This window comes from Engystomops pustulosus, chromosome 1 (assembly GCF_040894005.1).
Source record: "Engystomops pustulosus chromosome 1, aEngPut4.maternal, whole genome shotgun sequence".
NCBI lineage: Eukaryota > Metazoa > Chordata > Amphibia > Anura > Leptodactylidae > Engystomops > Engystomops pustulosus.
Genome location: NC_092411.1, coordinates 108,743,985 through 108,763,123, shown reverse-complemented (window position 1 = coordinate 108,763,123; position 19,139 = coordinate 108,743,985). Strand labels below are relative to the sequence as shown.

The 19,139-nt window shown below is 41.1% G+C and overlaps 1 protein-coding gene across 3 annotated transcripts in view; it reads right to left on the bottom strand.

Annotated features, from left to right (window-relative positions):
- The window catches only part of PTCH1 (patched 1), a 76,761-nt gene that overhangs the window by 31,245 nt on the left and 26,377 nt on the right, over positions 1–19,139 (bottom strand). For 2 of the 3 annotated variants that reach the window (XR_011855578.1, XM_072150834.1), the window contains exons 1-3: positions 18,224–18,854; positions 17,623–17,815; positions 990–1,179 (exon numbers count right to left, since the gene is read on the bottom strand). Coding sequence is in view for 2 of the 3 variants with exons in the window: in XM_072150834.1 (XP_072006935.1) it covers positions 990–1,179; positions 17,623–17,815; positions 18,224–18,388 (548 nt within the window). In the remaining variant the exon portion in view is untranslated. Of the gene's footprint in view, positions 1–989; positions 1,180–17,622; positions 17,816–18,223; positions 18,855–19,139 lie in introns of those variants that run through there. The other variant, XM_072150835.1, reaches the window with a different exon arrangement.

Sequence of the window (19,139 nt, the reverse complement as noted above, 5' to 3'; positions counted from 1 at the left end):
TTACCAATGAGGTTTTATGAAAAGAACCAATTCACACAAAAAAGGACTATTGAAGTCTTACACAAGTGTTCAAAATATAGATGTATTCTTATTTTATATTGTATGTGCTATGATTTGAGAGGAGGAAATTTACTTTAAAGAGCATCTTATGCTAGATCAATTATTTTACAAGAATACACAAATGTTTTTATAATAATTACTTTATATTGTGCCATAATATTCTGCAGTCCATTACTGATCATGTGGTATGTAAATAAAATAAAACATACAGAGCAATAACATGATCAGATGATACAATAGAAACAAATTAAAAAAGAAATGCTACACAAACACAGATTAATCTATATTGTATAATTATCAGAGGCTTAGCTATAACGTACCATATGGTGGCTCATTGGAGAGAAACATCACAATTCATGTCATGAAGTTACAGCCGCCTCTATGGACTTCTACTACTCTCCATCCTCCATGAAGGCTGCTGTGATTTCATGTGATCATATGCATAGTATACAGTTTGCTATTTTTAGAACGCTAAAGGAACTGCGGTGATGTCATTGGTCTCATGTCATGAATGTAACACAAGGCACCATGTAAAAAAAAAAAAAAAAGACACAATATTTCCCATCTGCACATAGAGCTTTATATGTCTATAAGTGAATATTAGCAGACAGTCCCTAAGTACAAGGAGCCAGAGCAGTGATTTGAAGAGACACAGAGCTGTCAGTCAGAATAATGGGGCGTGATTCACTGGCAGCCAGAGAGAAGAGTCACAGATATCAGACATGAGTCACAAAAGCAAATTTGCATATCAGAAAAATGTCTGTAATTAAAATACGGTGCCTCAAAGGCAGCTAATTTTTGGGTGATATGGGAAGGACTTGTAACCCTTTAATAGCACGCATAACGCTTTTATTTCTATTTAAAAAAAAAAAAAAGTGGCCATAAACTATGTAGTGCACTGAAACACATTTTTACCATCTGCCATTTACCTGTCGTACATGTAGACTTGCACCTTGGTGGCTTCAAATGCTGAGAGAAGATGTTGCCTCAGAGCTTCTGTTGTAAGGACATTAGCACCATTCTCTAGTGGAGTCTGGATCATGAGCTGTGGATTAAACATGGCTTCCTCTCCGATCTTTTGGCGGGTATAATTTAATTCACGACTTACTCGACCACCAACTAGAAGAAAAGTACAAGTAAAGATCATTTAAAGGACAAGAATCCAACACTAAACCAATGCCAAAAGAATATGAGGCCGCAATGCAGCAACTGGACTGCTATTCCCAGAAACCTCTTCCAGGGCAGAAGTACTTAAACAGCTGCAGGGCACTTTATCCGCCACTCTGATGTGCAGATGATATTTGTTGACGACCACAATAAACCATAAAAGAGTAATAATTACATTACAAATAGCCTTAATTTTTCTTCCAGTCTTTTACTCCCTCCCGAATATAAGACTTCCATATGGAGAAGCTAAATCACTTTAAGAAAGCTTTCTATACCAAGCAGACTGAACATTTTTTGTACAATTTCTTGCACTTGTATAAACAGTCTGGTTCTATAGCACATTTCACGATCAATGGCTTTTATGTATCTACATCCATATATAGAGAGTTAAGAGGAAAAAAAAAGCTGGCGCTGTTAAAACAATTTTCCTTTGCAACAATGTTACAAAAGGTGAAGCTTGGTAAAAGACAGTGAAAAGTAAACAGACCTCTCTCCGGCTTATAAGAGTGTCATTTCTATGAAGACAAGATAAGGTTTTTGTCATTGATATATCTGTAGGGTTTTGTGGGCAAAATAGCACAGTGTGACTTGAACAGGACCTTAACATTTATTTAAGACCCATGGGGCAAAAGTGCTAGCCTTTCCAATTGCCAATATCCCTATTTTTGGGTAAAAAAATAATGTCCAGAAATATCTATCTACATTAGATGAATGGTTAATCCTACAAAAATATGCTACCGTTTGTCCCCACTCCTAAGGCTTTTAATGGAGAGGGCACCACATCTATGAAGCCATCTTCCACATATACAAGATATATATATGTGTGTGTATGAGCAACGCAATGGATAACCGATCGGGCCACAATGCTGCGATCATCACCTCTCTTGTATGTAGAACACTTTCTTCTACAAGGTTAAGGTGGTCCTATTTGTAATCGACAAGTACAGGCTGTCCCCTACTTAAGAACACACAACTTACAGAGGACCCGTAGTTACAAACAGACCTATAGATATTGTTAAATTACTGTACTTTAACCTATGGCTACAATAAACAGCTATAATAGTTATCAAATGTGTCTGCAATTAAGCTTTATTATTAAATATGACAATATTATGACAATCTGACATATTTAAAATCCAATTGTCAAAGAGACCAAAAAAAAATTATGGCTGGGGTTACAACGATAAAGTATATAGTTCTGACTTGCATACAAATTCAACTTAAGAACAAACCTACAGTTCTATCTTGTATGTAACCCGAGGACTGCCTGTACTCTGTTTGTACATAGAGCCAAGAAAGGCCATCAATGATAAAGACTGCCTCCTTGACTTACAGGAGGTGAATGTTTATCCACAAATCTCAATACTTTCCTTCTGCCTGCCACATTTGTATTTATCAGAACAGGATCCCTTTAAGAAATCTGTCTTAAACAGCAGGTCTCTTTAGACTACTTTTTGATTTAGATGAAAGGATTCAATTTTCTGAACTTTAAAATGTTCAAAAATTGTTGCATTATACTACAGTGATGTTAACAGAGATGTTTTATGCCATATATACTGGTATAAAATGAAATTTTAAAAAATGAAGTACTGTGAGATTTTAGACCACAGTGCTCTATTCAATATGTGAAATACACAAATTGATGTCAAAATAACATTTTGTTCCATATGGATGATGACTGTTTGTGACAAGCTGTTGAAGTCTTTAAGGCACACCTGTTACAACAGAGTATTCCCTTTACTCATTACGCTAATAATTCAGCATGTAAAAAGCCCATCAGCAAGACTACCTGTCAAAACAGCAACCAAATACACTGTAAGTGCATGCTAAGAACGAGAAAGCATTCAACTGCGAGAAGTAAGAACCTTCCAAGACGTAGAAAGCAGGTCAGAGTAAGGAATATAACTCAAGACACAAACTAAATTATAATGCTTTAAAGGACATCTACCACCAGGATGAAGGACTGTAAACTATGCACCCTGCCATGCTGGTGTGGGCCCCCTCTGGCAGGATCTGCTCTTCTTTAAGCTTCATATGACCTTGCTTTTAAGAAAAAAAAGGCTTTATAATTATGTAAGTGAACCTGAGGGGCTCCAGGCTCCATTAAAAACTATGGAGCCAGGAACGCCACAGACTCATTTGCATAATGTTAGAAGCCAGGTCATAGGAAGCTTAAAGAAGAGCAGATCCTGGCAGAGGACACACACACACCAGCATGTAAGTGTGCTTAGCTTACAATCCTTCATCCTGGTGGTAGGTTTCCTTTAAGGCAATACAGTACATACTGAGTGAATACAGAACAATACATTTTACATGGCCATAACATGCTATGAGTGCATACTTGTGCTCAACTTGTAACAGGACAGCTGGTGGTACCCAAATCCCGAGGCCACGATCATGCATGGAGTTTTTAATTTGTTTTCATTGCAGTTTTGAAATTCATTGAAGTGCATCATGCAAAATGCATGCATGTTGGAGAAACCAAATATGATTTCATTGAATTGAGTTTTGCTTGGTGCATACACAAATGTGTTTCAAAGTGTGGCCTCTACCACGCCAATTCTACCGTTATGATTTAGGTGGAGCGCTCCAAAAAAAAAAATCCCCCGATGTCAGCGCGGCTCCTATTATGGCTTCCGCACCAGTCTTCTGTCTTGGGAAACATCCTGCTGGGCGCCGCCAAGACCTTCCCGGCCGGCAGGCGCATAGTATGACGCAGCCACTGCCGACGTCATACTATGCGCCCGCCAGGAGAAAAACATGGCGGCGCCCAGCAAGATGTTAACGAAGACAGAAGAGGACCCGCACTGACATCAGGGGAGCAGCGCTGTGCATCGGGGCCGTCGGAGGGCGAGTATATAATTTTATACACTAGTATTGCCACGTTCACACGGTATGCGGTTTGAAAGGAAATTTAAGTGCATCTACAAAACACAGATTTGTTTACACCTAAACACTTGAATTCTGGAACATGTAACACATGTTTTGACAGTTAACAAGTGTGTTCAGGAGTAACTTCTCCACAAAACGCTTGAGTTGTGTTTAACATGCAGTTCAAAAGCATCGCATGAGTGCAGCCTCATGGGAAAATATGCTATACATTAGCGTAGACATCCTTAAAGGGTTTCTCCTTGCATCCTGTCTTATCCACAGGATGGGGCCTAGCTTGATGATCGGTGGGGGTCTCAGTGGTGATACCCCAAGGATCACAAGAAGAGGGGTTAGTTGTAACCCTTTGCACCAGAGATTTCCATAGCAGCCAGTCACACATGCACCTGCAGCTCCTTGGATGGAGCCCAACTTGCTATCCCCGGAGAAACCTTTTAAAAGGGTTGTCCTGAGTTTGTTATCTTCTATTCTCCAGATTGGGGATAGCAATCAGATCAGTAGGGGTATGACCATAGTGTCGCTTTCCAAAATACCAGGTTGAGCATCCTTCCACTACATTAAATCAGGGAGATTTATCAGGGGATTTATCATAGGCCTCCTCATGTATGCAGTGGGTGGCTGCAGCAGAGGCCAAAACCACAGCAGCTGCTAGCTGGCATAGTTCTGCACAAAAACGATGCAAACGTTCCAGGTGCGCAGGCCAGTTTTCTGGTTTAGAAGCCCTGATAAATGTCTCCTAATGTCTAAAAAAAAGGTACAACTACCTCTGGCACTGATCAGACAACTGCAGAGAAAGAGTTTAATCTTCAATAACCACATGGCAAAAAAAAAATAAATGAATTCAGACTGTTAAAAACCCTCCAAGCTAGAATTCATAAGATTATACAAGAAAACAAATGTGCAAAACAAAAATACAAAAAAAAAAAACATGTGCCTAAAAAGCTTTTTAAGCAGCTGCTTGTTATGCCATCTGTTGCTACCTAAAAGGTTTGCTATAGAAAATCCTTGCAGCAAAGCAGAACTTCTCTCACTGTCAGAGACAATCAGGTCAGGTCAGTGCTCCCCCAGCATGAAACTGCTGCCTGTCATGGCCCTCCCTGTCTCCATATTTCTTACATGCCCACCAGTTCCAAACACAACATTGGACCTGTCACGCAGCCTATTTTTCACTGGATACTTAAATGGTTCATTCAGAAATCTCCACAGACAGCACTGCAAACAAGGAGCTCACTGTCAGCGCTGCTTAGGAACCCAACACATGCAGGATAATGATCCCACCTTCCTCATGTATCGCTACCATTCATAAACCACATACAAACAAATAGAGCCGAATACGAAGACAGAAATCAAGTACTAGAAGAGCACATACACCACTAATGAAATGATTCCAAAATGGGGTCTTATTGCACAACGTTAACCCCGCTTCTCTTGTCTTGACTTGTGGAAGGCTGACATCACTTCATGGCTCTGAACGCTTCTCATTATGCTTCCCATCCTCCTTTCATTGGCTTTCCACTTGAGGCCGCATGGGGCAAGACACAAAGGAATCCCCCAGCTTCACACGGGCTCCCCAGCATCATCCTGCACTGATTTATACCCAATCCTGTTCCTCCGCTGCATCTGTGCACAGAAACACACAGCACTGGGGGCCACTTTCATGATTTTTGTTGCGATCAGGATTAGCTGGATTAGAGTTTGATTCATAAGGACCCCCTGCGGCTGTGAGGAAGTTTCATCACAAGGTCAGTGTGGTGTGAAGTATATTCTGTCAACACCACCACCACTGGCAAAAAAACTGACATGGGTATAAACAAAGGGCATGTGATGTCTCCGCTTTACAATGTGGGGCCTGTTTAGAAAATAAAGTCCCGATTATGTGAAAATAGCCACACAGGTAACTTCTCATTTCTTAAGAATTCTGCGGTTAAGGAGTCTGGAGGGGCAGGGGGAGAATCAGTATACTAAACTGCATACACACACAAAATAGAAAAAAAAAAAAAAACACATAGGGACATTTCTTGGCTGCGGTTCCAAATTCAGCCAGACGGCTACAAAACCATGGCACTGACAAGTTACTATTACATTTACTCTGTCACATTTGACTGGCTACATCTTGCTCCGCAAGCAATCTGGAAAGCGACCGCTACAAGAAAGGCTTCATACACACGTCAGCCGTACGCGTATCATTAGAAACCACAGTCATTCGGGCTAATGCTTCAAATATGCTGCGCAGTTTAACTGGGCATTTTATAGCTGGCAAGAAGAAGGAGAGAAAAAAAAAAAAAAAAAAAAAAACACACCAAGCTTCCCCTGTTGCTTACCACTCTGCTCCTCCATCCCAGCCTTATCTACTAGGTTTCTGCTTTTCTATTCACCAACAAGAGAAAAGGGTGTAGGCAAAGGAGGCTTTGACCTGCAGCGGTAACACAATACTTTCGCACAACCCTGTCGACCCCTGACATAAATTTTACACCGCAGCTGGCATTTACACATTTAACATTACCATATGTATAGCCTACTCTCTGCTAATTATGCTAATCACCTGTCTAACTCTCTGCTGCGAAAAATGGTTGTATTTAGCAGTCCACTGCCTACCAATGCAGCTTACTGTGTGGCTGAAATGTACATTCAGGCCGCCTTGAATGGCAAGATTTTTCCACGTTGCTGGCTTCATTCAGGCCACAGAAAAATGTATTCAAGTCAACTGGTTTCGGTCCGCAACAAAAGTTACGATAGGGCACGAACACACTCACTTTTCTAACATTCAAAGTCTGCTTGCAAGCAAAATGATAAATCAATTGGTGTGGGAAACAAAGAGGGAGAGAGGCATTTCTTCACAAGTCCTGTGAAAGTGTTGCACATAGTTTAGGTGTTAGTGTGTACTACATATGGTATGTACACAGCCTGGGCATTTACACACCAAGGACCAAAACATTTAGGGGAGGCCTTTACAAGTGAAATCATGAATGATCAGCCTCATTGAAACATGCAAAATACAGGCATCTAGGGAAAAAAATAAAAAATAAATAAATAATCACACATGAAATGGGCAACAACCCTCAAACTGGAAGCTATACATTTAAAAGTACACACTATTATTGGCACCGTGTAACTGTATTTTCGGGTTTCATTCCCTCCTTCCAAAAGCCATAACTTAATTTTCCCCAATTACAAAGTTTGTATCACAACTTGATATCTGCAAGACAAATTGTACTTCCAAGTGCCAGTATAATATCATTATTATTATTAATATTCCATGCAATGTAATCGACATTTGTTAGTACCCGTTCTTATTTTGCCCTTCACCACTCATTAGATGGGGTGTCCCATGACCCCTTATTTAAAAGGAAAGCCAATGAAACGTTATCATACAGGTCCACTCTTCTTCCATTTGAATGGAGCAGCGCTCAGGCATGCACAGTGCCGCTCCATTCATTCCTATCGGACAGCGGAATATGCCGTACACATCTCTCTGGTCTACAGGAGTACACGTGCTTGACCACAGCTCGAAAAATAGAAAAGAATAGGACCCCCTTACTCATAACTGGCAGGAGTCCCAGTAGTCAAACCCCGACCATCTAGATGCCAAGTGTCATGGATAGGTGACAAGCTTAAAGCGTAACCATCATTACAGATGATTTTTTATATTGCGTGGGTATGAGTGATGTGAACATTTTTCTAATATACTTAGTTTGAAATAAACTCACCATACTTTTTAAAAACTTCCCATGTCCTCCATATCTCCTCCCCCAGTCAATGCGTCATATGTGTAGGCACACCCCTTTGTCCTCTTCCTGCTGATTGCGTCAGGCAATTCTCGCGCCTACATGGTCAGCATCTGCGGACAGACTACACTTGGTGTTGCAACTCGCTAAGGAGTTCCCTTACCTCCTGGCGGAGATACCTTTCCTTGCCTGAATGCCTTGTTCAGATCAGGAGTTAAAGCAAAAGGATAAAAAAAGGGGACTGAACAAAGCCTTGTAACTGGCGAGATACCTCCACGCAGTCAGAAAATGAAGCCGTGATGACAAGCAGCACTGACATAGCACAAATCAGCTCTGAGTACTTTATCCAACTTGCTGTCCAGATAAAGTGGCTCACCTCCCTTTTCACACTTAACACTGCAGTGTTCTTTACAAGTCCAAGTCCTGCCTTGGCCCCATATCCCATAACTTCCTTTCCATCTGTTCTCCCATGTTCTTCCAGGGCTTGTATCTGCTTGTAATAAATATGAGGTGCTAGATTTAATGGATATTTGTCACGCTCTCCTTTGTGTCACTTGCAAAATTGGGTCTAATCGGTCGCCAAACTGTGAATATATTGATAAAAAGACCACGCTTAGTACCGTATAAAGCAACACTCTCCTATATTTGGATTATCACTGTGTGTGGCACATATATTCCACAGTCCACATGCACTCAGTACCCGCAATGCTACATAGCAATTACTAAAATATAACATACGCGTGTATACATTTCCACACATCCTTCCAGTTACAAAGCATTATCGTGCCAAACCAAGCAGCGATATCCCAGCAGCATTTTATAACACAGTATCTCAGCGGTTCAGATGCTTGTCCCTGCCTGTCCAAGATATTAATTCATCTGTGCTCTCATACTGGAGTTTATAAGAAAAACCCATCTGTGCAGCCAAAACACAAATAACACTACAACTACTGTGCTGTGAGCGCAGGCATTTTCCCTCCTCCCCCCCTCCTTCAAGGAAAAAAAAAAAAAAAAGGACCACCCTGCTCTTATGGCAGAGAGCACTGTTTACATTGCAATCCTTGACTGTGTAATACTTCTGGCATTTTGGTCAGGATTCCTGAGCTGGGGGCCAGAAGCCCTTAAGCAATGATTTCACAAAGAAAAAAAAGAAAGAAAGAAAACTTGTACAAAATTGCATGTTCTCCTATTGATTGTACTCGCTATATATATTATACACACACAGCATATAATAACGGATCAATGGACTATTATTCAGTACCGACACACACAAGCGTAAGCGCTGATGAGTATGCATTCAGTGGAGGGGGGTGGAGGAATGGCAGCAGAGAAAGTCAACTTACTTAGCCTTTGGATTGAAGGAAATGATTCCAGGAAATATCTTATTGCTTACATTTGTTCTCAAATTTCACCCCAATAAATTTCTGGATCCAGCTCATAATAAGTGTAGTCGTAAAAAAAAAAGTCTAGTTAATAATTCAATTTAATACAGAAGTAGTAATCTGGAGAAAATCTTGTTTGGCAAGGACCAAATTTACCTGTCGGAATTAACTTTTTTTAATAGGTGGAATACTCTAAAAAGTTGATGACCCAATGGACAGACAAGAGTCTTGTATCATTCTGTAATATGGAGAGGATTTAAAAAAAAAATTACCAAAAGCCTAAGCTCACATAAACAAAAAAAATAAATAAATAAATAAAAAAGGCCATTTTGGATTTCTCTTCCGCTAGCTACAGGTCTTGCCAACGGCTAACCCGATTTCAGTTTTCTGGTAAATATTGTTCTGCGTTTCAGTTTTTCAGACACAACAAAAAATAAATAAATAAAACCACAAAAAAACAGATGAATGTGGTCCATATTTTCTATGGGAATGCATGAGTGAAAAACAAAGTGAGTGTGGAAATCCTAAATCAGGCGCTAGACCTGGTATAGAATTCATCGAAGGCACTGGAACATCTTAGTAAATCATCAAACTGTGGACCAGCGGACTGGGGAGACTGGTGCCATAGCAACCTTAGCCTCTTTCACCCATAGAAGGATGTTATCCATAAACGCAGTCCCGACTTAGGCCGCATTCACATTACCATATGGGGGACCTATGTTTGGGTACACATGCGCAACCCCCCCTATTCTTTTCCCGTGTGTACGCCAAGTACCCCGTGCATTTCTACGGTCATCCCTCCGGACGTATGCCTGCCTGGCTACGGCTCGGCGATTATACGTTTGTGTAAATGTAGGCTTAAGAACATCCAACTTACAGATGACCCCTAGTTCCAGATGGACCTCTCTGCCCCTGTGACCTCTGGTGAAGTTCTCTGGGTGCTTTACTTTAGTCCCAGACTGCAGTGATCAGCTGCACGATGCCTGTAATGAAACTTCATTGTTCTCATGACAAATCTTGGAGGACCAAGCAATAATTAGTCTGGAGTTACACACAAAAAAACATATATATATACCTATTCTGACTTGCATACAAGTTCACATCCTCCACAATAAGGGAATCCTCTATTAATGTTGTCCACACTCAGGGTCAAACAATTGTCTCTAAACACCAATCTGTCTATATGAATCCTATGTATCTATTACACCACAAATATGGAGGAAAATACATAAAAATTACCATCAGCATGGTCAGTAGTTTTAATCATTGATGGATCAACCTTTCATCCCAAATGTTTCAAGTTGAGAAGAACAACTTTCCCCCCTCTGAATAGTGTTAAAATCTAATTGTGGTCAATAAACAGGACTGGCAAATGTTTCCATTAGCTCTAGATTGTATCTAAAGAGAATGTAAATTTCAGAGGTCACAGATCGGTCAGTTTAAAAGAAGAAGTCCAAATGACATGTAAACATCTCAGTGCATAAAGTATCAACTGTACCACACATAGAAACAAATGGATTAGACGTTCTGTCACAAAAGTGAAAACAATTAGCTGAGCTACATAGTTGGCAGACAACCCCCTAACCAAAATCTCAGGAGAAAAAGGGAACAGCAAAAAGATTGAGAGCTGTTGGAGAAAAAGACCTTCCCAAATATACCCAAGGGGGAATACAACAAACTTTATATACGGAACTGCCATAAGTCATTGGGTGTAAATGCAGTCTACTGGCGGACAATGCTCAGTATTAGATGTTTCTAAAGCCACTGGATCCCAATCATTGACATGAACTCTTTCAGCTAAGGCCATAGAGCAGTGATGGCAAACCTTTTAGAGACCGAGTGCCCAAACTACAACAAAGACCCGCTTATTTATCGCAAAGTGCCAACACAGAAATTTCTCTGGTGATGGCCTGAGTGCCCACAGAAAAGGCTCTGAGTGCCACCTCTGGCATCAGTGCCATAGGTTAGCCATCACTGCCATAGAGGGCGTTGTGCCCTAAAACCATCAAAATCTGATCTCTTACATGAGTCAACAAGTCTAGCCATGATTTAGAACCAAAGTTTTTAAGGAATATTTGTTTCTATACCTTGCCCACTCAAAATAGAAAATTCTAATTCTTAACAAGGTCATTGTCAATTCTTTGTAAAACAACCTCTAATTGTGATGCACATAGTCAACAACAATATACCAGATTCATGCTGCATTTTTTAAAATCTAATTTGGAAATTCTGGCAAAAATTAGCAGCTTGTTTTTCTAGAAGTGGAAAGAAAGTAAACTTACCAAAATGTCCAGCGTGCATACTTATTCACTAGGTGAGATGAAGGCAAACCAGACACTCCTGACGGCAGATTATTATAATCAAGAACTGGGGAAGGTTGGGCATGCCCATTCCTCATACCTATGCTTGTTGTTCTGGTTAAAGATACTAATTGTCAGTATCTGTCAACATTTATGTAAGATACATTCAACCACAAATCAGACAACTAATTTTTAGCATCTAACAGTCTAATATGAGATTTGGAATAATTATACGCCTCCTACAGTTTTGCTCTGGTGCCAGTTTTTATGAATATATTATTCTGAGTAATGTATTCAGAGAACCAATTCTTGGCATTTGTGACTGGCAATATTTACCTTCCTGTTCGTTCAGTAAAGTGTCTTTCATACATTAAATTTTCAAGAAAAATCTAATGGACACTTATTATATTTGCTTAGGGCAGCAATGGTGGACCTTTTAGAGGTTCATAGCCTGGAATTTATTGCAAAGTGCCCTCACAAGAGATAAGCAGCCCCAAACTTCCTGTTCAGATGCACCCCGCACAAATCAGACATATTGCTGAATTGTCTGCCGAACAGCCATTCCAGCAAATCAACGCCCCAAGCAACCAGCCATGGCTGTGATTAACCACGGGGATACCCCTGCCTAATCAAAGCCATGGCTAGTTGCTTGGGGCGTTAATATGCCGTATTGGCTGCTGGGCAGCCAATCTGGCAACATATCCAGCTTGAGCGGGTGTGCACAGGTATCTCAATACCAAAATGATCCTTTGCTATGGACCCTTAAACGTAAGGGTCTGTGCAGCTAGCCTGTAATTTATGTGTTCTTTAGATCTTTATGGCTGAAATACATTAATATCAAATTTACATTATTAATTATCAGCATTTAGTGAGATATCCTTGATACATCTCTATATAGCACTAAATAAGACTAAAGCATAACTCTATTGAAGCTTTTATCTAAGGAAACTCTCTCACATAGAGCAGTTGAGTCTGTGGCTCACTGGTAAAGGAGGAGGAGGCGATTTGATAAAAACAAAATTATACCCTTGATTGATTGTTTCAAGGGTAGCTATGGATGGTAGCATTATGACGATATGTGGGTATCGGCCATCATGTACAACAAGTGGAAATGGACCACAATTTGGTGTGGCAATAATAATAATAAAATATAATAATTATTTAAAAAAGCAAGTCTGGGTAATTCCTTATTCTTTAATTTGAGTGCAAACATAATTGCTTTAAATCCATGCAAGTGGTTACAACTTTGTGGTCTGCTTTCAGTCATTATTATATGTTTGAATAAAATGGTGACTGAATAAGTTGAGCAGGCTCACTGGTAGAACTTGCTGTATCTTCATTATCGATTGCAGGGTTCATCACCCATTGGTTAAGGAGCCATATGTGGATTAACCCCCCTGCATGTGGCTTCTCAGACAATGACAACTAATGCCTCTAACAAGACCAGTGATAACAAGTTTCAGTCATACTTTGACACTTGTTACTTATGTGTTAAAGACCCACCATCACCATCTATTTGTGTACTCACAGCTGGACATGAATAGGAATGAGCAGTCTTCTGCTGTGTAGAATATACACCCAGAGTAACCAAAACAAGACATGTGGCCAAATGGACCAAATTCTCAATTAAAAAAAAACACACACACAAGCTAATATACAAAAAAATAACCCCTACATAAGGTTTAAATGCTAAATCTATTCTAAAAAAAAATAGGGAATATTTGTAAATAGATGTGCACCATAATTCTGGAGTGTTTCTGGGAAAGGTTTATTGTGTACGCATAGGCTTGTTGTAAAAAAATTTAAGATGGTAGTTCTATGCAACGGAGATTGAGAATAAACGGGTCTTGGAAAGGTTGCAACCTTTACAGGAAAGCACTAAGGTGTCCTTCATTTATTATTAAAGTCTAATTTTCACAATGCAAATTTCTGCCAATACACACCATCTCCACCCCTGGAGCAGAAAACAGACTTTTTGAGTTATTTTTCTTGTTAAGATAGAGAGAGACAGATTTATTTTGTGGGTCTTTAAGCGTTGATGTGGAATTTACACAAAGTATGCAAAAAAAATCTAAAAACAAAACAAAACAAGAATGTTAAACCAGGGGCCCTTACTCATAGGTCCAAGCATCATGACTGTGATAATCTTCTTATATTTGTTATCAAGGTCCTCCTTCCTTCTAAAGTCAACATTTAAAATTATGCTAATGAGCCCGAGGGGCTACCTTAGCCCCTCTGATCAGGCTTTATAGGATGTTACACTGTTGATTTTAGAAGGAAGAGATGACAAATATAAGATGATCACCACAGTCACGGTGTCTGGATCTATGAGAAAGTGTCCCTTGTTAATCATGTTTGATTTTGATGCCTGATTTCCTTTAAATGCTACACAAGTTAAGCCAATACATGAATTGCTCATCAACAAGATGGAAACAAAAATTAGTTCTCTACTAACCCTAGTAACACCAAGCATGACTTTTTTTTAAAGAAACCCATTGACATGATGCAAGATAAACAGCAAACCAGTATTTTTCCCAAAAGGAACACATTTGGAATGTTTTTATGCAAAACGTTTTTTGTATTTTTCCTTGTATACCATCATCAAATCCCAAATAAATGGCTTCAACGCCCTCCTCCAAAGGTCACTCTTCCACTGCCTCCCTCTTCAATGCCAGTCAGAATTTCTTTTTTATTCCAAACCTAATAAGTAGAGATGAGCAGACTCAACTTTCCTGTTGGCCATTTGACCTGGGAGAATTGGCTGTTCAGTCCATGGCCAATCATGGCACTGGCTAGTTGTTAGGAGCATCAATTTGCCGGATTGGCCGTTCAGCTGCCAGTCTGGCAATATGCCTGGGTTGCACAGACAAACTCGAATCACGAATGTCGAGTCCGCTCATCCCTACCGATAAAAACAATGTCCCATCACCCCACACAAATATATATACCAAATCATCTACCCTCTCAGTGGCTTTAATTTTCTCCTCTACTCTAGTGCCCTCAAGACTTCCTAACCTTTCCAACAACATTTTCTAGAACAGTAATGCAATACAGACATGCAAAACTTGGGCAATACATTTTTTGACTCCATCTAGAAAAACATAGTACAATGCAATAGTCTATGTACCAAACAATGTACAACCAGAGCCACAGATATAAATTTTAGGCAGAATTTAAGATGTCTACATTTACCTTGTCTAACCATTATTATCTCAGTCTAAATTTTGTATATCTGGGTTGCTATTCTGTCTACTGGGCAAATTAAGGCATGAAAGTCAGATGAACATGTAAATTAAAAGAAAAAGTCAAAAGCTTACACTCCCTCTGTTCCAGTGACAAGCTGCCTGGTGACGTCATGTCAACAAGGGACATAAGATTAAAAAAGAAAAAAAAACTAAAATCAAGGAGCTATAGATCCTCAGCTAGTTCCACAAATAACATTTTAGTACACTGCATTGTAATCAGTTTTGAGGTGGTTTTAGGTGCAGTTTCTCACTTTAACAGGTGTAAGACATGAACTGAACAGGTGAATCACATTTCTTGAGGTTTCCCCTTCAAAATGAAACTCAACTGTTCAGTTAATGTGTTTCACCTGTTAAATTAATAAAACGGCACCCAAAACCACATTAAGGCTACATTCACACGATGTATGCCCGCCATACGGTAGCACGGCGAGCATACATCGGCGCCAGGAAGAGGAGGAGAGCGCTGCTTACCCCCGCCCCTCTCCATAGGAATACACAGGCGCCGGAGCCGCAAGGCCATTGAAGAGTATGGGGGACGTATATACGTCCCCCATAAGTTCGTGCAAATGTAGCCTAAAACTGATTACTATAAAGTTTTAACTGCAATGTGTGCAGTCACACGTTGCAGTTAAATCTGCATTGCAATCAGTTTTGAGGTAGTGTTAGGTGCAGTTTTGTCAATTTCACAGGTGAAATACATAAACTGAATGCATAAATTTGATTTTGAAGAGGAAACCTGCTAAACAAAATGTCATTCCCTGAGTGTACAACAACAAGGTCCACCCATACAGAATTGATACTTTGGTCATTAAGACTCAGATTATGGTGCAAAAAAATAGATGACCTAAATTGCCAATTCCTCCAAAACCTGCTTATGAAAGTGTTCACTGTCAAACTTCAAATAGTTTCCATTCCACAGAGAAGGATATGAACCTCTTTAGATGTTGCTAATACCATTTTAACATACAGTCTGGTATATTGGCCAATATTCTTGGTTTCAAAGACTAGTGCACAGCTGTGATACCATTAGGTTAAACCTAGCAGTAAAATATCCACGTAGTATTGGCATGCCTCCACTTCTATATACAGCTCATTCAGCCTTTGTTTGACCAATGAATTAAAAACCTTATATGGAAGAAATCCATGCAGAAGAGAGAGAAATACTCAACAAGTGAAACATGTACATGATCACCTGGCAGTCCTCCATGAAAATACTCAAAGAATAGGCAACCATAATGTGGCATCCATACATTTGGCTTTGTTTACATCTTATTGACCTATGTATAATGTATGTATGATAGATCTGTAAAAAAAAACCTTTTATTATGGAACTGTATGCTTTACAGCTCAAAATTTTTTTTGGTTGTAGATCAGTTGAAGAGGGCGATGCCACACATTGCGTTTTGGACCATTTTATAGCATGCGTTTTTGAATGTTTACCATGCATTTGGCTGCTATGAACCCGTTTATCTTCATTTCTAGATGTGTAGGCAGCTGTGAAACATAATAACCAGCCAAACACATGGTGCACAAGTTTTTAAACAGTCCGAAAACGCAGGCTTTAAAACAGTCCAAAAACGGGACATGTGGCATCACCCTGAGGGTGCTGTCAGACAAAAACGTTTTGCTTCAGTTTTGAAACAGAATCAAAGCGCACAGGGACAGGGCACAGCCGTTTGCATATGCGTTTCTATGCATACACATCGGATCGGCAACTGGCACCTGGTGCCAGTTCAGTATTTCAGTATTTCAGATGCAGTTTTTGGAGGTGTGAATGATAATGGGTTAAGATAAATATTTGAAAGGTGCTGCTCCTCCTCCTACTTTTACTCCACTTCAGGTTTTGGCATCAAAAACTGCATCTGAAGATCTGAATGTGTAGTCACACCCTAAATGAATGACACTGGGTAACAATTGATGATTGCATGCGTTGGAATAGAAACGCATGTACAAACAGCCATGGCCCGCCCCCGTGCGTTTTGATTCAGTTTCAAAACGCAATCATATGACAGCACCCTTAGATGCCAAGTTGAACATAAGATTGACTGTATGACAGGCCCAAGCGAGACATGTAAAGAGCACAACCTTATATCTAACATCTATGGATCAATATTAGGCTGGTTGTATCTGAGGGAAGTTATTGTCAACGAATTCACTCTGTGTGTGGGATATAATGAACTGAACTGATCTGACCTCAGCATGTCAGTTCAGTTCAGCCATTATAGGTCTATTCCTGTACATCTGCACACACTAAAAACAAGTTTCCGAAAAGAATTCATATAAAATCTTAAAAGTAGTGTTCCCACAATCATGCCGCCACAGAATAAGTAATAAATACAAGATTGCTGTTAGAATCTGATTCAGGGATCTTCATAATCATGGCCATAGAAACATTACAATGAAGCACAGTTTATGAAAGAGGCAGACAAGAAACCAATATTCTTGGCACAAACAAACATATAAATCTGGATACAGGTACCAATCATATCACAGATCTTTTATATGTGAATTTCCCATTGCAGTGATGTCACCGTGTATTTGAAGGATTACTCTCATTTTACCTTAAGACATATGTTGCACAACTCCACCCTCCAAGTAAAACTTGAAAGCTTTCCAACAGAGGACCACACACAAGACTCTACAGGTTGCATTGTGCATTATGTCTTCCTAGAGGCCTTTCCAGCAAAAACAACTAGTGCATGACATACTAAAATACAAACCACTGACTAGAAGAAAAGTTAAAAAGACTAAACACCACAAAAACCAACATCTACAGACAGAGAAGGTGCAGTAAATGTACCACGCAGAGGCAGACATGACACAATGGCACATAAAGAAAGAAAGGTCGTCTTACCTTCAACCCAAAGCTCCTCCACATTGGTCTCCAGGTTCGCTGCTCGTAATCCCACAGCAAAAGCACCAAATATTAAAAGGCCCACAACCAAAAATTTTCCGCAGTTTTTTTGTATGTAGCAACCAAGTTTAAATAACAGTCTTTGAAACATAGCTCTGAGCCACAGAGGCGCTTTCCTGCCCGTAGCTTTCCCCTGAGGAAGAAAGAAAATACACCACATTAACCATCAGGGTGACAGATGTCATTATGGTCACACATGAAATACATAAACATGACTTATTCCATGTTGTGGGGTACAATGCAGCCCATAAGAGATGTGCGGTGCCTGCCCCCTGCTGGAGAGGGTAATTACTCATTGGTGTTAGTATACAGGTTAGTAGTAGTAGTGCAGCACATCTATCCCTTGGTGTAGGACTACACGTGCTAGCACCGCACACACACGGGCTCTGTAGTAATGTCCACACAGGGCTGCTCACAACAACATGAGTGAACGGAAGAGGGCAGCCACATGGTGTGCTCTCTCACTACAAGGGGGGACTGTTCCCTGTGTGAATAGGCGCCTGCACTACTACACAGCGGATTTATGAATGGTGCCGCTCACCTCGGAGATCTGCTGCAGGGCGAACGTCGCATCACAGTAGCTCGGCCGCTGCAGATAGTCCGGCGCCGGCGGCCCTGTAGTCCGGAGATGGCGAGCCCTTCTCCTCGCTACCCTCGGCCGGGCAGCCGGGTCGCCAGTGCCCTGAGGCTCGGCAGCCAGGGCCATGCTGTGGCCGGGTACTTGCGAAGCTTTAGCGGGCTGGGGGAGGACAGGCTTGTGGTGGGTCGCTGGGCACAGCTCTCGTCTTCATGCTTGGGCAGGCGAGCTGCTGGAGGGCGGCGAGTCACACTTTGCGCCTTCCATCCCCACATTTCGCGATCCGGAGGTCTGCGCCGCTTCCCACATTCAGAGAGTGTTTGTTTATGTGTGAGAGCGGCAGAGGAAGGGGGAGCAGCGCTCCTGTGCTCACTCACTGCTCCGCACACATCCAGCGACTGCTAATCCCACATCGGACGATGCACAGCGACGCAACCCGATCCGTGCTTGGGCCCCTGCGACACCCGCTCCGCTGCCTGGCTGGCTGTGCGCTCCGCTCTCTCTCCCTGGCTCCTTCCTTGCCTCAATAGATGAGATGTACGAGAAGGGGGGAGGGAGAGGAAAACTCGCTCTCTCCATTTGGAGAAAGAGAAAAGGAGGGGAGACTCCGCACAGAGCCGCCCCCGGGGCTGTCAGATGGCTGCACACCCGCTCCTGCCATTGGCTGAGGGGCAGCAAAAAATACTCAACAAACATGACTATTATTAGCTGCTTAGCAACAGCTCACCAAAGTAGAGGGACCACCCAGGCAGCCGGGGCTGTGCATGTATCTCCCAGCTTCAGGGGGAGTCTTAAAGGGACATGAGCCCCTCTCGTCCTGAGGAACTCTTTCTCGGGTTTCTTTTTCCCTCTTCTTTCTTCTGCACTGTGTTCTGCTCCC